The 12,058-nt window shown below is 58.1% G+C and overlaps 1 protein-coding gene and 1 long non-coding RNA gene across 2 annotated transcripts; one reads left to right on the forward strand and one right to left on the reverse strand.

The window, feature by feature from the left end:
- Positions 1–1,053: 1,053 nt before the first annotated feature.
- On the reverse strand, positions 1,054–3,567 carry LOC146542719 (uncharacterized). The gene is made up of 2 exons (XR_014879789.1): positions 3,462–3,567; positions 1,054–2,719 (listed from the first exon to the last, which is right to left on the reverse strand). It is a non-coding gene; the product is annotated as an uncharacterized LOC146542719 (long non-coding RNA).
- A 5,255-nt stretch (positions 3,568–8,822) lies between these two features.
- Positions 8,823–11,916, forward strand: LOC100550475 (ETS translocation variant 3-like protein). The gene is made up of 6 exons (XM_031556921.2): positions 8,823–9,243; positions 9,730–9,798; positions 9,979–10,216; positions 10,733–10,889; positions 10,972–11,074; positions 11,388–11,916. Exons 1-6 carry the CDS (start codon positions 9,066–9,068, stop codon positions 11,858–11,860), a joined length of 1,218 nt encoding a protein of 405 aa, XP_031412781.2. The 5' UTR covers positions 8,823–9,065; the 3' UTR covers positions 11,861–11,916.
- The last annotated feature ends 142 nt before the right edge of the window (positions 11,917–12,058 follow it).

A 12,058-nucleotide genomic window follows, 5' to 3' on the forward strand; every position in this document is an offset into this window, starting at 1 on the left:
AGGGGTCGGGTGTGTGAGCACCGCATCACCACGCGCCCCGATACGCAGTGAATGTGGCTGCAGACCGGAGAGCATCCCCTGCAACCGGGGTTTGGCACCGGGATTTTGGCACTGGGGTTGGAGGAGAAAGGGCAGGAGCCCTCCCCAGCCCTGCAGCCAACGTCAGCGTGAACTCAGGAATTAGCAACACGAGGCCTTTCCCATCTGTAACGCATATCGTCGCCCCTCATTCCCAAGTGCCGGAGCCTACGGGGGGGGGGGCTGCTCCCACCTGGGGAGGTGGCACTGCCCTTTTGTGCTTCTTTAAGGCAAAAAAAACAAAACAAAGAGAAACAAACAAACAAACCCACAATGATGAACTGTCGTTTGGCTTTAAAAGTTTGTAATCGGTTCCAGGCCTGGGCTGGGGGTTCTTCATAGCCATTGCACTGCAAACCAGGAGCTCCGCCATCAGGGATAAGGACTCAGGTTCTCAGGACAACGGACCATGGAGCGGGGCAGTGCCACCCGCGGTGCGAGGCCGATGCCCCCCCACCCCCCCCCCACCCCCCTTTCCCCCCGGGGCAGGACATTTATAAATAACAATTTACCTTTCAAAAGAAGAAGAAAAAAAGAAGAAAAAAAGAAAAAAAAAAAAAAAACCTTAAAAAAAAAAAACCTTAAAAAAAAAAAAATTATATATATATATTCCAATGTGCCAAAATCTTTAAACTTGTAAAGTTTAAATGGTTGAAAAATCTCAACGTCCGCCTGTACTAATTAATCCAGAGCATGTTAATGTTTAAACCATTTGTTGGGGTTTTTTTTTTGTTGTTGTTCTTTTTTTTTGTTGATGTTGGTTTTTTTTTTTGTTTTTTTTGTTTTTTTGGCTTTGTTTAGTCTTAGGGAATCTGTAGGAAAAGAGACTTTAATTGGACAACCAACGGCCAGGACCTGGGAAGATCCCAAAGAAGGTGGGCAGGAAGATCCGACCCCATCCCACCACCAGGATGGGGGACAGCAGCAGCAGAGCCCCCCCAGCAGCAGCATTAAAAAAAGCGGCCCGGTTGTCCCTTGTTTTCTTGTTTTTTTTTTTTTTATTATTTTTTTTTATTTATTCCATAATTAACGTCGTTTTGTTTTTAAATAACAGGTTTTTTTTTGTTTTTATTTTCGTGTCTTTACGGATCCCGGTGGGTTTTAAAAAAAAAAAAAAAAAAAAAAAAAAAAGCAGCGAATTTCTTCTCTTGGTTTTGAACTAATCGTAATCAGATTGTTGCTATTATTATTATTATTTTCCTAAAAGAAGTTCAATTTTTAGAGTGTTTTTAAGTATTTACCCATAGAAAGTTTCTTTATTTGTAAGAATCACTTCTCCTGAGGCATGTTCTTCGACTTTACTAGACTCGATTCAGCAGGGATTAGGAAGGATGCATACACATACGTGGGGACACGGCGAGCAGGACGGTGTGTGTGTAAAATGTACATAACAATGTAAAGTAGTCCTTAAATACTCCATTGTGCAGTGCCTTTAGACGTTCCACTTTCTATAAAGTCTTCAAAAACAAAAAAAAGTCGGCATATATATATTATATATATATGATGTAATGTTATAGAAATATATGTATAATATACATATTTTTTTTCCAGGGGTATCTGATAGCTCTGTATTTTGTTATGGAAGTTGAAAGAAAAAAAAAAAAAAAAAAAAAAAAAGGAAAAAAAAAGAAAAAAAGGAAAAAAAAAAAAAAAAGTATTTTACCTCAAATTAAAAGTTAAATAAACCTTTTAAATAAGCATGGCTGCTCGCAGCTCTGTCCTCTGCTCTGAGTCCCCACATCTCATCCGTTGGTCTGGTATTAAATGGGGAGGTTGGTGGCCCTGGTTGAGGCTGGGGGGGGGTTGGAGATTCGTGATCCCTGAGGTCCCTTCCAACCCTGGCCGTTCTGTGATGCTGTGAGCCCCACTGAGCGCTGTGAGCCCCACTGATGCTGTGAGCCCCACTGCAACCAATGTTGTCCCCATCGTCTTCCCCCCCCCCCCCCCCCCAGACTCGAGCAGGATGGGTGATGGGATTTGGTGCTGCGAGAGCCTCTCGGCCCTGGCAGCCGCTCTTCTCAACTCCATTTAACTCAAACTGGCCCAAATCCACGCCCTGAACTCGGCACGTTGCTGCCCAGGCTTTGAGCCAATTGGCCTTGTGTGGGTTTTTTTTTTTTTTTTTTTTCAGTTGTTTTGTTTTTAATAGCATTAAAGAGGGGCTGAGAGGTGCGGAGCTGCGCTGCTCTGCAGAAGGAGGCAGCGGTTGGGGCTCCTTGAATTTGGTTTTTTGGAGCAACACAGAGGGATCTGTGTGTGTCAGGAGTGGATTAGGGGCTGCTGGCACCTGGCCCCGCGCAGCACCGCTGCTGTTCTGCAAATGGGACAACCCTGTGGCTTTCTCCTCCCTCCCTTCGATGCCCAATTAACCTGATGAGAAATGCATATTGAATTAAGCACCGATTAATCCCGGTGCCACGTGCGGTGAGGCCAATCCTCGCTTCTCTCTTCCAGTGCCGGCGGTTGGGTGCTGCTTTATCCCCAGACCCCAACTCTGTGGTTCCACTTTGCTCCCGTTGCAGTTGTGGGGCCAATGCTTGGGGTGTTACAGTGCTCTGCACAGACCGGTCCTGTTTGGGAGCTCGTTCAACCTCCTGCTGCCAATATTTCTCTCCGTCTGTTTGCTTCGTGAGGTCCAAAGCTGAAAATGTTTCCATACGCCGGCACGGAGCTGGCAGATAAAGGTTGGGGGGGATGGGGGGGGGGAGGGGGGGGAAGGAAGAGCGGCGTCTCCCATTCAAACCCAGTGCTGCTTTTTCAGAGCTGCAGCAATGGGGGAGGTGGGAGACATCCCCCCAAAATTGGGGTGTGCGTTGGGGTGATGCTTTGCTCCCCCTGCACAGAAAGCAGCCCGGAGAAGCGAAGGGAATTCTGCAGCTCCGCAGCCGCTCTTCCAAGTCCCTGATTAAAGGGAGAACTGCGGCTCTGCAGACGCTTTTCCAATGCTGTGATTAAAGAAGCCCTCTCCCAGCTCTGCTGACGGTTCCCCTGAAGCCGCGCTGTCTGCTTTCCAGGGAAAATAGGGGAGGTTTGGGCCCGAGTTGGAAAACCGAAGCTCAGTGTTTAGAAACTTCCAGTAAAATCAAAGTGGTAATTTTCCAGCGCGGCCCCAGCGGCTCTTTGGGAGCACAGAGCTGATGGCAAAGCTGATTACAGCTCCCGCCAGGTGCTCCCCCTCCTCCCCAACACCAACACAGCCAAAATAGGAGTTCAAAGCCTGCAGGGGCGATGGGAAAGCCCCCAGCCCTGCTCTGCACGCGTTGCAACCCAACAGAGTGCGTGGATATGGGGCGGGGGGGGGGGGGGGGGGGGGGGAAAGGGGACCCTGGGATTTGTGCGTCCCCATCCCAGCCCCAAAGCAATCCCCTCGAAGGGGGACTCACTGCAGCAGGGTACTGGTGGGCTCTCTCCCTCTGCTCCTTCCCATCTCCTTGACCCCTTCTTCCGTGGGTCCCGGCGGTGCGGAGCCGCTCGCGCGCAGCCCGGGCGCAGGGCGGGAGGGACGGAGCTATTGATCTGTTAGATTACTCAATTTCACCCGTATTGATCAGGTAATTGCTTTATCTCAGTTCTCATTTGGCTGCTGCATTATCTGCTCTCGCTCCGCTCCGCATAGAGGACCCACGGCGGGGAGGGGGGGTGTGGGGGGGGGGGCTGGAAAACGACCCCAAACCCCCAACCAGCACCCTATGTACCTTCTGGTCCTCTCTGCAGCAGTTGGGGTGGTTAACAGGGTGCACTGCAGAGCGCAGTGCATGGAGTGAAGCATCCCTATGGGGTCAGGAATCCTGATACCATGAGGGGGACAGCTCGGAGCCCCAAGCCATCCACCCTTTAGGGCTGTGCAGGAGGATGCCCGGTGCAGGGGATGCTCATACGCAGGTGGGGATTCCCCACAATGGGCAGCTGTGTCTCTCCTGTTTGTTTTCCAGCTCTGCTCAGCTCTTTGCACAGAGCCCACCACATGCAGAGGTGCTGCTGCCAGGGGGGTGGGGAAGGGGCTCATCCCACCCCTGGGGGTCTTCATGTCTTCTCTTCCCCAAAGCCCTCATGGGTGCTTTCAGGATGCTCCCAGGGCACGATTCACAGATGCGATGCGACTCCAAATCTCCACCACCCTCTCGCTGCTTCCTTCCATCCCTCTTCTACACCAGGCCATGAAAACAGCCCCCGGGCACTGCAGCCCACCCCCCCCAGCACTGCAGGAGGGCTGAGCCCGGGACCCAACGCTGCGCCGGATGGGGCCGGGGTGCGGCGATGTGAGCGAGATGGGTTTATTACACGGAGTCTGTTGCTGCGATTGTTATCGATCCGCAGCTGTCACCTTCCATTGCCGCTAATGGGACGTGAAGAGGCTTCGGTGACCGGAGCCGAGCGTGCGCTGCTGCGTGCTGCCGCGTGCTGCTCCCGGCCCCGGCCCCGCAGCCGCCCCTTCCTCCCCTTCTCCTTTCCTCCCTCCCCTCTCGCTCCTTCTCTGCCATTTCTCCTATCCCTCTCTCTATCCACCTCAGGGTTCCATGTCCTCCTCTTGCAGCTGCCTCTCTCCTCCCGTCTCCATCCTTCTGCTCCTCTCACCTCACTCCCTCTCCCCCTTTGCCCAGTTGTTCCCTGCCCACATCTCACTTCTCCCTTCTTTTTGCCATCGCTTTCCATGCTTATGGCCATTCCCCTTTCCCTGCTGCCCCAAACCCTGGGCAGCCCCAGTTTATGGTCACCCGTCGCTCACCCCATCTACTGAGGCCGCCCACAGCCTCTACTTCTCCGTTCTCCCACCCCACCTCTTCTTTGTTGTTATTTTAATACGAGGTCTCTTGGAAGGGGGGCATTAACCTACGAGAAGTGCCACGCTGACCCCAGGGGCTGCATCCCACGGGATGGGGACATGGGGTGCGCACTGGGGGCCATTGGAGACAGACTGGGAGCGTGGCTCTGGGCGAAGGGCTGCTCCTGGCACCGCACTCCCCATCACACAGCGCTGTGCTCCCCGGAGCCCTTCATGTCTGAACAGCTCGTGCGCCGCCCGGGCAATCCCTCCCAATTAAGGGCAGGGAAAGCAAAGGAGCCCGAGCCCGCACGGCTCTTTGGTAGGCAAACACACAGCGCCCGGGGCCCTGGCACGCTGCCGCCGTGCTCAGGGTGTCGCAATGGGTGGGCATTCACAGCAAGCTCCTGGATCGGCAAGAAACGCGCGGGCTCCACCCGACCGCCGCCGATGTGCTGCCCGGGCGCGTCCGTCTGGCTCCGGCAAGGATCGAGCGGGCGGCACGGAGCTGTGGGTGCTGCAGTGCTGAGCCTTGTGCATAGCACTGCACCGAGCCCTGCAGCCAGCCCTCTGCAGCCAGCCCTGCACCGAGCCTTGCACCCAGCTCTGCACCCAGTCCTGCATCGAGCTTTGCATCCAGCTCTGCACCCAGTCCTGCACCGAGCTTTGCATCCAGCTCTGCACCCTGTCCTGCACCGAGCTTTGCATCCAGCTCTGCACCCAGTCCTGCATCGAGCTTTGCATCCAGCTCTGCACCCAGTCCTGCATCGAGCTTTGCATCCAGCTCTGCACCCAGTCCTGCATCGAGCTTTGCATCCAGCTCTGCACCCAGTCCTGCACCGAGCTTTGCATCCAGCTCTGCACCCAGTCCTGCACCGAGCTTTGCATCCAGCTCTGCACCCTGTCCTGCACCGAGCTTTGCATCCAGCTCTGCACCCAGTCCTGCACCGAGCTTTGCATCCAGCTCTGCACCCAGTCCTGCACCGAGCTTTGCATCCAGCTCTGCACCCAGTCCTGCACCAAGCTTTGCATCCAGCTCTGCACCCAGTCCTGCACTGAGCTTTGCATCCAGCTCTGCACTGAGCCTTGCACCCAGTCCTGCATCCAGCCCTGTATCGACCCCTTCGCTGAGCCCCACGCTGAGCCCTGCATCAAGTCCTGCACCCAGCCCTGCACCCAACCCTGCACTGAGCCATGCACCCATCCCTGCACCCAGCCCTGTGCCTCGCTGCCTGGCTGGACCCCCCCTCACACCGCTTTCCATCACGTTAGCCTCGGTTGATTTAACCAGAAAACAACCCCAGAATTTAATTCCCCGGCGCTGCTTCTCCCATCCTGATCAGGAGGCAGCTGCCTGCTGCCTGTGCCTGAGCTGAGCCCACTGGGGTGCTGGGGACACCCCTGTACCAAAGGCAGTGTGAGGTGGGCACCATCCCCTGTGTGCCTGCAGGGATCCAGCACCTCGTGCCAATGGAAAGAAGCCCATGGCAGTGCCAAGCTCCAGCATCCCCATACATATCCCCACGCACATCCCAGTGCTGCACCATGCAGCATCCCGTGGGGGCACACCGGGTATACCTGGTGCTAATGAAGCGGAACCAGTTGCAGAGTCCAGCCCTGCTGTCCCCATTGCTGCTGGGCCATGGAGTGTCCCATGGGGATGTGTGGTGGGACAATAGCATCTCCTGCACCTCGCTGTCCCAGTTCAGAGGGCTTGGATAGGAGAATGGGGGCTGGAGTGAGCTCAGAGCCACTTGCCGCAGCAGGCGTTGGCATTCTTGGTGTCTCTATGCTCCACGCTGGGTTGTGTGGGGGTTTCTAGGGATGGAGAGCTCCATCCCAGACACCCCATCCACCCACTCCTCCACTGCCTCCCTGCCCCGGGCCTGGCTGCGTGCAACCCCAGGGATGGGTACGAGGGTCTCTGGGCAGCCCTACTACCTGCAAGGAGGAGGAGGAGGAGGAGGAGGAGGAGGAGGAGGACTGGGGGAGCCACGGTCAGGCGGCGGCAGCGGTCGGCAGCCTGTGGCCGGTGAGGGGTTAACGCGATTGTCTCGCAGCCACGGCCGCCCTCCCGGGAGCGCTGAGGACTGGGTTTTCATTTTAAGTAACCCCAACGCCGCACGCGACGAAATGCATCGGGTCGGGGGCGACAGTGGAGGGGAGCGCCCGGGGGAGGCGGATGCAGCGCGGCAACCGGGAGGTAGGAGAGCATCGGGGGGGGTCCCAGCCCCAATGTCCCACACCTGTCCCATTGCTGTCCTCATGCTGGGACGTCCCCAGGGTGACGGTGGGTGTTTGGGGTCACTGCGGTGCTGGTGGCCTCGTGTTGCCGAGGCTGCTCTGTGCCTTCGGCCTCGGTCGGTCACTGATGGCTGCAGAGCGAGGTCTCGCCCCGCAGGGAACTTCCAGGTGAGCTGCATCTCTCTGCTGGATGAACTGCGAGAGAGAAAAAGGGAGAGAAGGGGAAAAGAGGGAAATTTGGGGGATGGCTTCTTCCTGGCTGAGCATCCCGCACTGCTCGCATCCACCCGGCTCACTGCCTGCACCGAAGCGGATTTAAGCAGCGGGGGAAAACCTCAAAGAGCTTTGGGGATTAGGAACGGGCTCAGGGGATGGAGCAGCGATATCTCATCCTGCATCCCATCCGATATCCCGTCCTGCAGCCTGGCAGGGCACTGTCACAGCAGTTCTCAGGCAGTGGGGATGCTCCCAGACCACTTCTGTCTCCCTGTCCCCATCCCGTCCTCACATCCCGCCCGGTGCTGCCCTGCACAGTGCCCCAGCATCGCTCCGTCCCAGCTCTGCTTTGCGGGAAGGGTTCGTTAACGATTCAGCATTGGATTCCCGCAGCACCTCCTGCAGCGGGGACAGAGCGGGAATGGGGAAGGCGTTGCTCTGCCCGCTGGGGCTGTGCTGAGCTCCTGTCCCCGTCCCCTCGCCAGGACTTTGCCTTTCTGCGGTGACCTTCACCCCGTCCCCGGTGTCCCTCCCCGGTTAGGGTTTCTGTTTGACCACGGTACAAAACCTTTTAAATCCCACAGCCCCTGGAGACGAGGGGAATGGAAGGAGAGTGAGGGGAGAGGGGGGGAAGGAGGAACAGCACTGTGAGCACCGGAGCCTGGATTTGGGGCTGGGGTCCGACTCAGCAGTGCTGGGACTCTGGGACTGGGAAATTGGGGCACATCTCCAGGGGGCGGTGGTGATGTTTTCCCCCATTGTGGATGGGGTGGGCAGCCCCCCTCTCCCTGCCCCACACCTGGAATGGGCCCCCCGCCTGCCCCACTCGGACCCTCAGCTCCGTGCTTTTCCGATGGCCTTTAAGCCGCTTGTTTTAATAGCATTAATGCTTTTAAACAAACAGCCCCTTCACCTCCGCCTGCTTCGCGCGATGCCCGGGAGGGCTGAGCAAGATAAGGGGATTGGAGCAGGATTTGGGAGAGATAAAGGGGCAGGAATCCAGCCAGACCCCAGCACGGGAGGACCTCAACCTGGACAGACCTCAGCCCAGACAGACAGACGAGTTTGTCCCATGAAGTCGGCGCCGTGCGCTGTGTCCCCATCCCAGGGATACCTCACTGCTTCTGTCCCTTGGGCGTTCCCATCCCCAATTGAGAGCCCATCACCTCCCTTCCTTCCTGCTCAAGGTGTCCCTCATCCCAAAGGGGGGCACCCCGGGGTGACACCTCCAAGGCCCAAGGGTCCCAAAGGGCTCAGCCCAGCCAGGGAGCGCCGACCCACAACCTTTGGCACGGGGACCACAGAGACATGAAAGCGGCGGCGAGGCGCTCGCTAATGAGGGAGAATAAAGGAGCGGGGAGAGCAAAGCAAATGAGGAGAGCAAACAAGAAGGGAAGAACAGGCAAGAGGCATTTTCATAACCGCTCGGTGCCGAGCGAGCCCTCGGGGCGGTTCTTCGCCTCCTGCCCTTTGTATCTGCTGTTCTCAGGGGCCTGTTTGCATTTCTGCTCGAATCCAAACAGCCTGCACTGCCCCGGCTCTATTTACCCTCCTGGGACGGCGCCGGGGCCGACGTGGAACCCACAGCCCAAAAAACGGCCATCACCACCACCTCCCAGCTCTACCATCGCTTCTTTCTCCTTATTTCACCCAGTCTCAATTCACCTTCTAATAAACCATGGGCACTACCAGGCACGGGGCTGCTCTGTGCCCCCAGTTGCCACAGAGCAAAGGGGGAGTGTGAGCCGCAGCCCCTGGGTGTGGGATGCTCCCCCTGTGCCCTTCCAGGAATTTCTTGCTTCCTGCCAGGGGTAAGAAGATTTACTCTCTACCCATCCCCTCCCTGTATATATGGAGGTGGTTCTCCCTAAGACCCTCAGATGTTTTCTCTTGCTCCTGTCCGTGTGCTACTGCCTGGGACCGGGTCCCCGACGTTGCCGCAGGTGAGTGGGGCATGATGTGGCCATGGGAACTGGAGGAGTTGTGCTTTCTGCTCTCGACTGGATACTCTGAAAGAGGGAAGGAATGGTGAATTTTGAGGGTTTGCACCCGCCAGTGCGCAGGATGCCACCTCCATCCACCTGTCCTTCCTGCTTCCACAGCCCCCCGGTGCTGGGAGCATCCCCTGGTGCTGAGCACATCCCCATTGCTGAGAGCAGCCCCTGTGCTGGACGTATCCCCAGTGCTGGAAGCATCCCTTGGTGATGGAAGCATTCTCTGTTGCTGGGTATATCCTCAGTGCTGGGTGCACCCCTTATGCTGCAAGCATCCTCAGTGCTGAGAGCATCACCCAGTGCTGGATGTACTCCCAGTACTGGGTGTACCCCTGGTACTAGAAGCACCCCCTGGTGCTGGATGTATCCTCCCGTGCTGGATGTATCCCTGATGCTGTGTTCTTGCCCCATGACCCCTCTGCTTTATGCCCTCAGGCTGCAGCATGCAGTGCGGCTGCGTGACCCCGGGGCTGCCCGCCCTGCCTGGCTCCTACTGGGTACCAGGTGAGCACCAGCACAGCCACACTGGGAGCGACTGGGACCATCCTGCATGAACCGTGGTCCTCCCCACAGACCCACAGGCTGCTTACTGGTCTGGGGACATGGCTGTGATCCCCGAGCAGAGCCCAGCTAGGGGGATGATGTCCCCAATCCTGGGGCTCTAAGCTACTGCCCATCCTGCAGGGCTTGCCTTCCCGGATTGGGCGTATAAGGCCGAGTCCAGCCCTGGCTCACGGCAGATCCAGCTTTGGCACTTCATCCTGGAGCTGCTGCAGAAGGAGGAGTTCCGCCATGTCATTGCCTGGCAGCAGGGCGAGTACGGAGAGTTCGTCATCAAGGACCCCGACGAGGTGGCACGGCTGTGGGGCCGGCGGAAGTGCAAGCCCCAAATGAACTACGACAAACTGAGCCGAGCTCTCAGGTGCTGCCGGGGCACAGAGAGCCTTTGGGAACACGGAGAGCCCTCAGGGATGTGGTGCTGCAGGAACACCTGGTCCTGACCCCCCATGCAGCACAGCCCACTTGCATGGGGATAGTGGGACAGTGGGGATGTGGTTTGGGAGCTCTTGGTTCTCCTGGTTCTCAGCTTGTGATGGGGGGGAATTTATGCACAGCTTTCACATGTCCATCTGTCCATCTGTCCATATACCCCTCCCTTCCTCCTTCCCTCCCTCCTTCCCTCCCTCCTTCCCTCCCTCCATCCATCCATCCATCCATCCATCCATCCATCCATCCATCCATCCATCCATCCATCCATCCATCCCTCCACCCTTCCCTCCACCCACCCATCCTGCCAGCCATCCATCCCTCCCTCCAGCCATCCATCCTTCCAGCCATCCATCCACACGTCCATCTCTCCCTCCATCCATCTCTACAGCCATCTCTCCATCCCTCCATCCATCCATCCATGCTGCTAACACCCCACCATCCCCTCCAGGTATTACTACAACAAGCGCATCTTGCACAAGACCAAGGGCAAACGCTTCACCTACAAATTCAACTTCAGCAAACTCATCTTTGTCAACTGCCCGCTGTGGGACCTGCGCTGCCCCCCACTGCTGGCAGGCACCGTTCCCCCCGCCCTGCCGAGCCAGGTAGAGTCCCATCACAGCGAGGACAGCCCTGGGGACAGCTGTTCATCCCCACTGCTGCCACGTCCCCCATCTTCCCCCACAGCTGCTGCAGAACGCATTGCTGAGCCGGCGGGCGCTGGCGGAGCCGCTGGGCTGGCACCGGGGTCCCCGGCACCCACTGCTCCCTGAGGCACCGGAGAAATCCCGTAAGTGTGGGGCACTGACGGCCCACGTGCATCAGGCAAGGGACACACGCACTGTGCCCGTCCTGGGAATGATGGTGGTTACTGGTGGGGGTTGGAGGCAGTGGGTGCTGGGGGCCAATGGGTGCCGCAGCTCTCCCCCTGGGTACGGGCTCAGAGCCCAGTGCAAGCGGGGCCACAGCCGTTGCCGGTCCCACAGCAGCACCCAGTGGCTGCAGCAGGGAGGAGGGGGGGCCATGGGTGCTGTTGTGGGGTGCACACGGGGGTCTCAGTGCCTGGAGGCTCTCACGGAGGTCTGTCTCTTTGCCACTCACAGGGCTGAGCACCGTGTCCCCCCCGTGCCTGGGGGGCTCCTGCTGCCGCCTGGGGGGCCCCGAAGATTTTCCCCGCTTGGCTGCCTTTCCCTGCCCATTGCTGCCCCCCCCGCTGCGGGAATGGGCCCCCTTCCCCGTCCTGCACCCCCCACCGCACCCCACATCGCTGCTGCCCCCCCAGCTGGGAGCCCCCCCTCCCATGGGGCTCCCCAAATCGGAGCCGTTCTCGCTGGGTCCCCGTTGCCCCCCTGGGCTCCTCGGTGGCCACGCCATGGCTGGAGGGGGGCTCACGGGTGAGCAACCCAGGGAGGACGGCGAGGAGGAGGAGGAGGAGGTGGATGAAGGCCGGCGTGGCACAGCCATGGTACAGAGGGTGAAGGTGCAGCTGGAGGGCAGAGAGAAGGGCAGCAGCGGGCTGTCCCCTGCCAGTTTCACCCCCCCACAGCCCCCCGGCTGGCCTCTGCAGCCACCCTAAGGTGGGTGTGCGGGGGCACAGCAGCCCCCAGACCCCAAGACACCCACACAGACGGAAATAAAGAGGTTTGCAGAGGGCTGTGGTTGTCTTGCTGGCAGCACCCCAAAGCCGCCGTCACCACAGATCCTCTGGGGTCTGCTGCTGGGACCCCTCCATGCAAAGGGGATGTGGGGCACAATTTGGAGGGGGACGAGGGGG

Source organism: Meleagris gallopavo, chromosome 27, assembly GCF_905368555.1.
Source record: "Meleagris gallopavo chromosome 27, MGAL_WU_HG_1.1, whole genome shotgun sequence".
Lineage (NCBI taxonomy): Eukaryota > Metazoa > Chordata > Aves > Galliformes > Phasianidae > Meleagris > Meleagris gallopavo.

Excerpts from the sequence above, each read along its gene's own strand:
- LOC100550475 (XM_031556921.2), top strand. The coding sequence starts at position 9,066 with ATGCTCCCCCTGTGCCCTTCCAGGAATTTCTTGCTTCCTGCCAGGGGT. Across the intron at positions 10,217-10,732 it reads AAACTGAGCCGAGCTCTCAG|GTATTACTACAACAAGCGCA; the intron begins GTGCTGCCGGGG and ends CATCCCCTCCAG. Across the intron at positions 11,075-11,387 it reads TGAGGCACCGGAGAAATCCC|GGCTGAGCACCGTGTCCCCC; the intron begins GTAAGTGTGGGG and ends TGCCACTCACAG.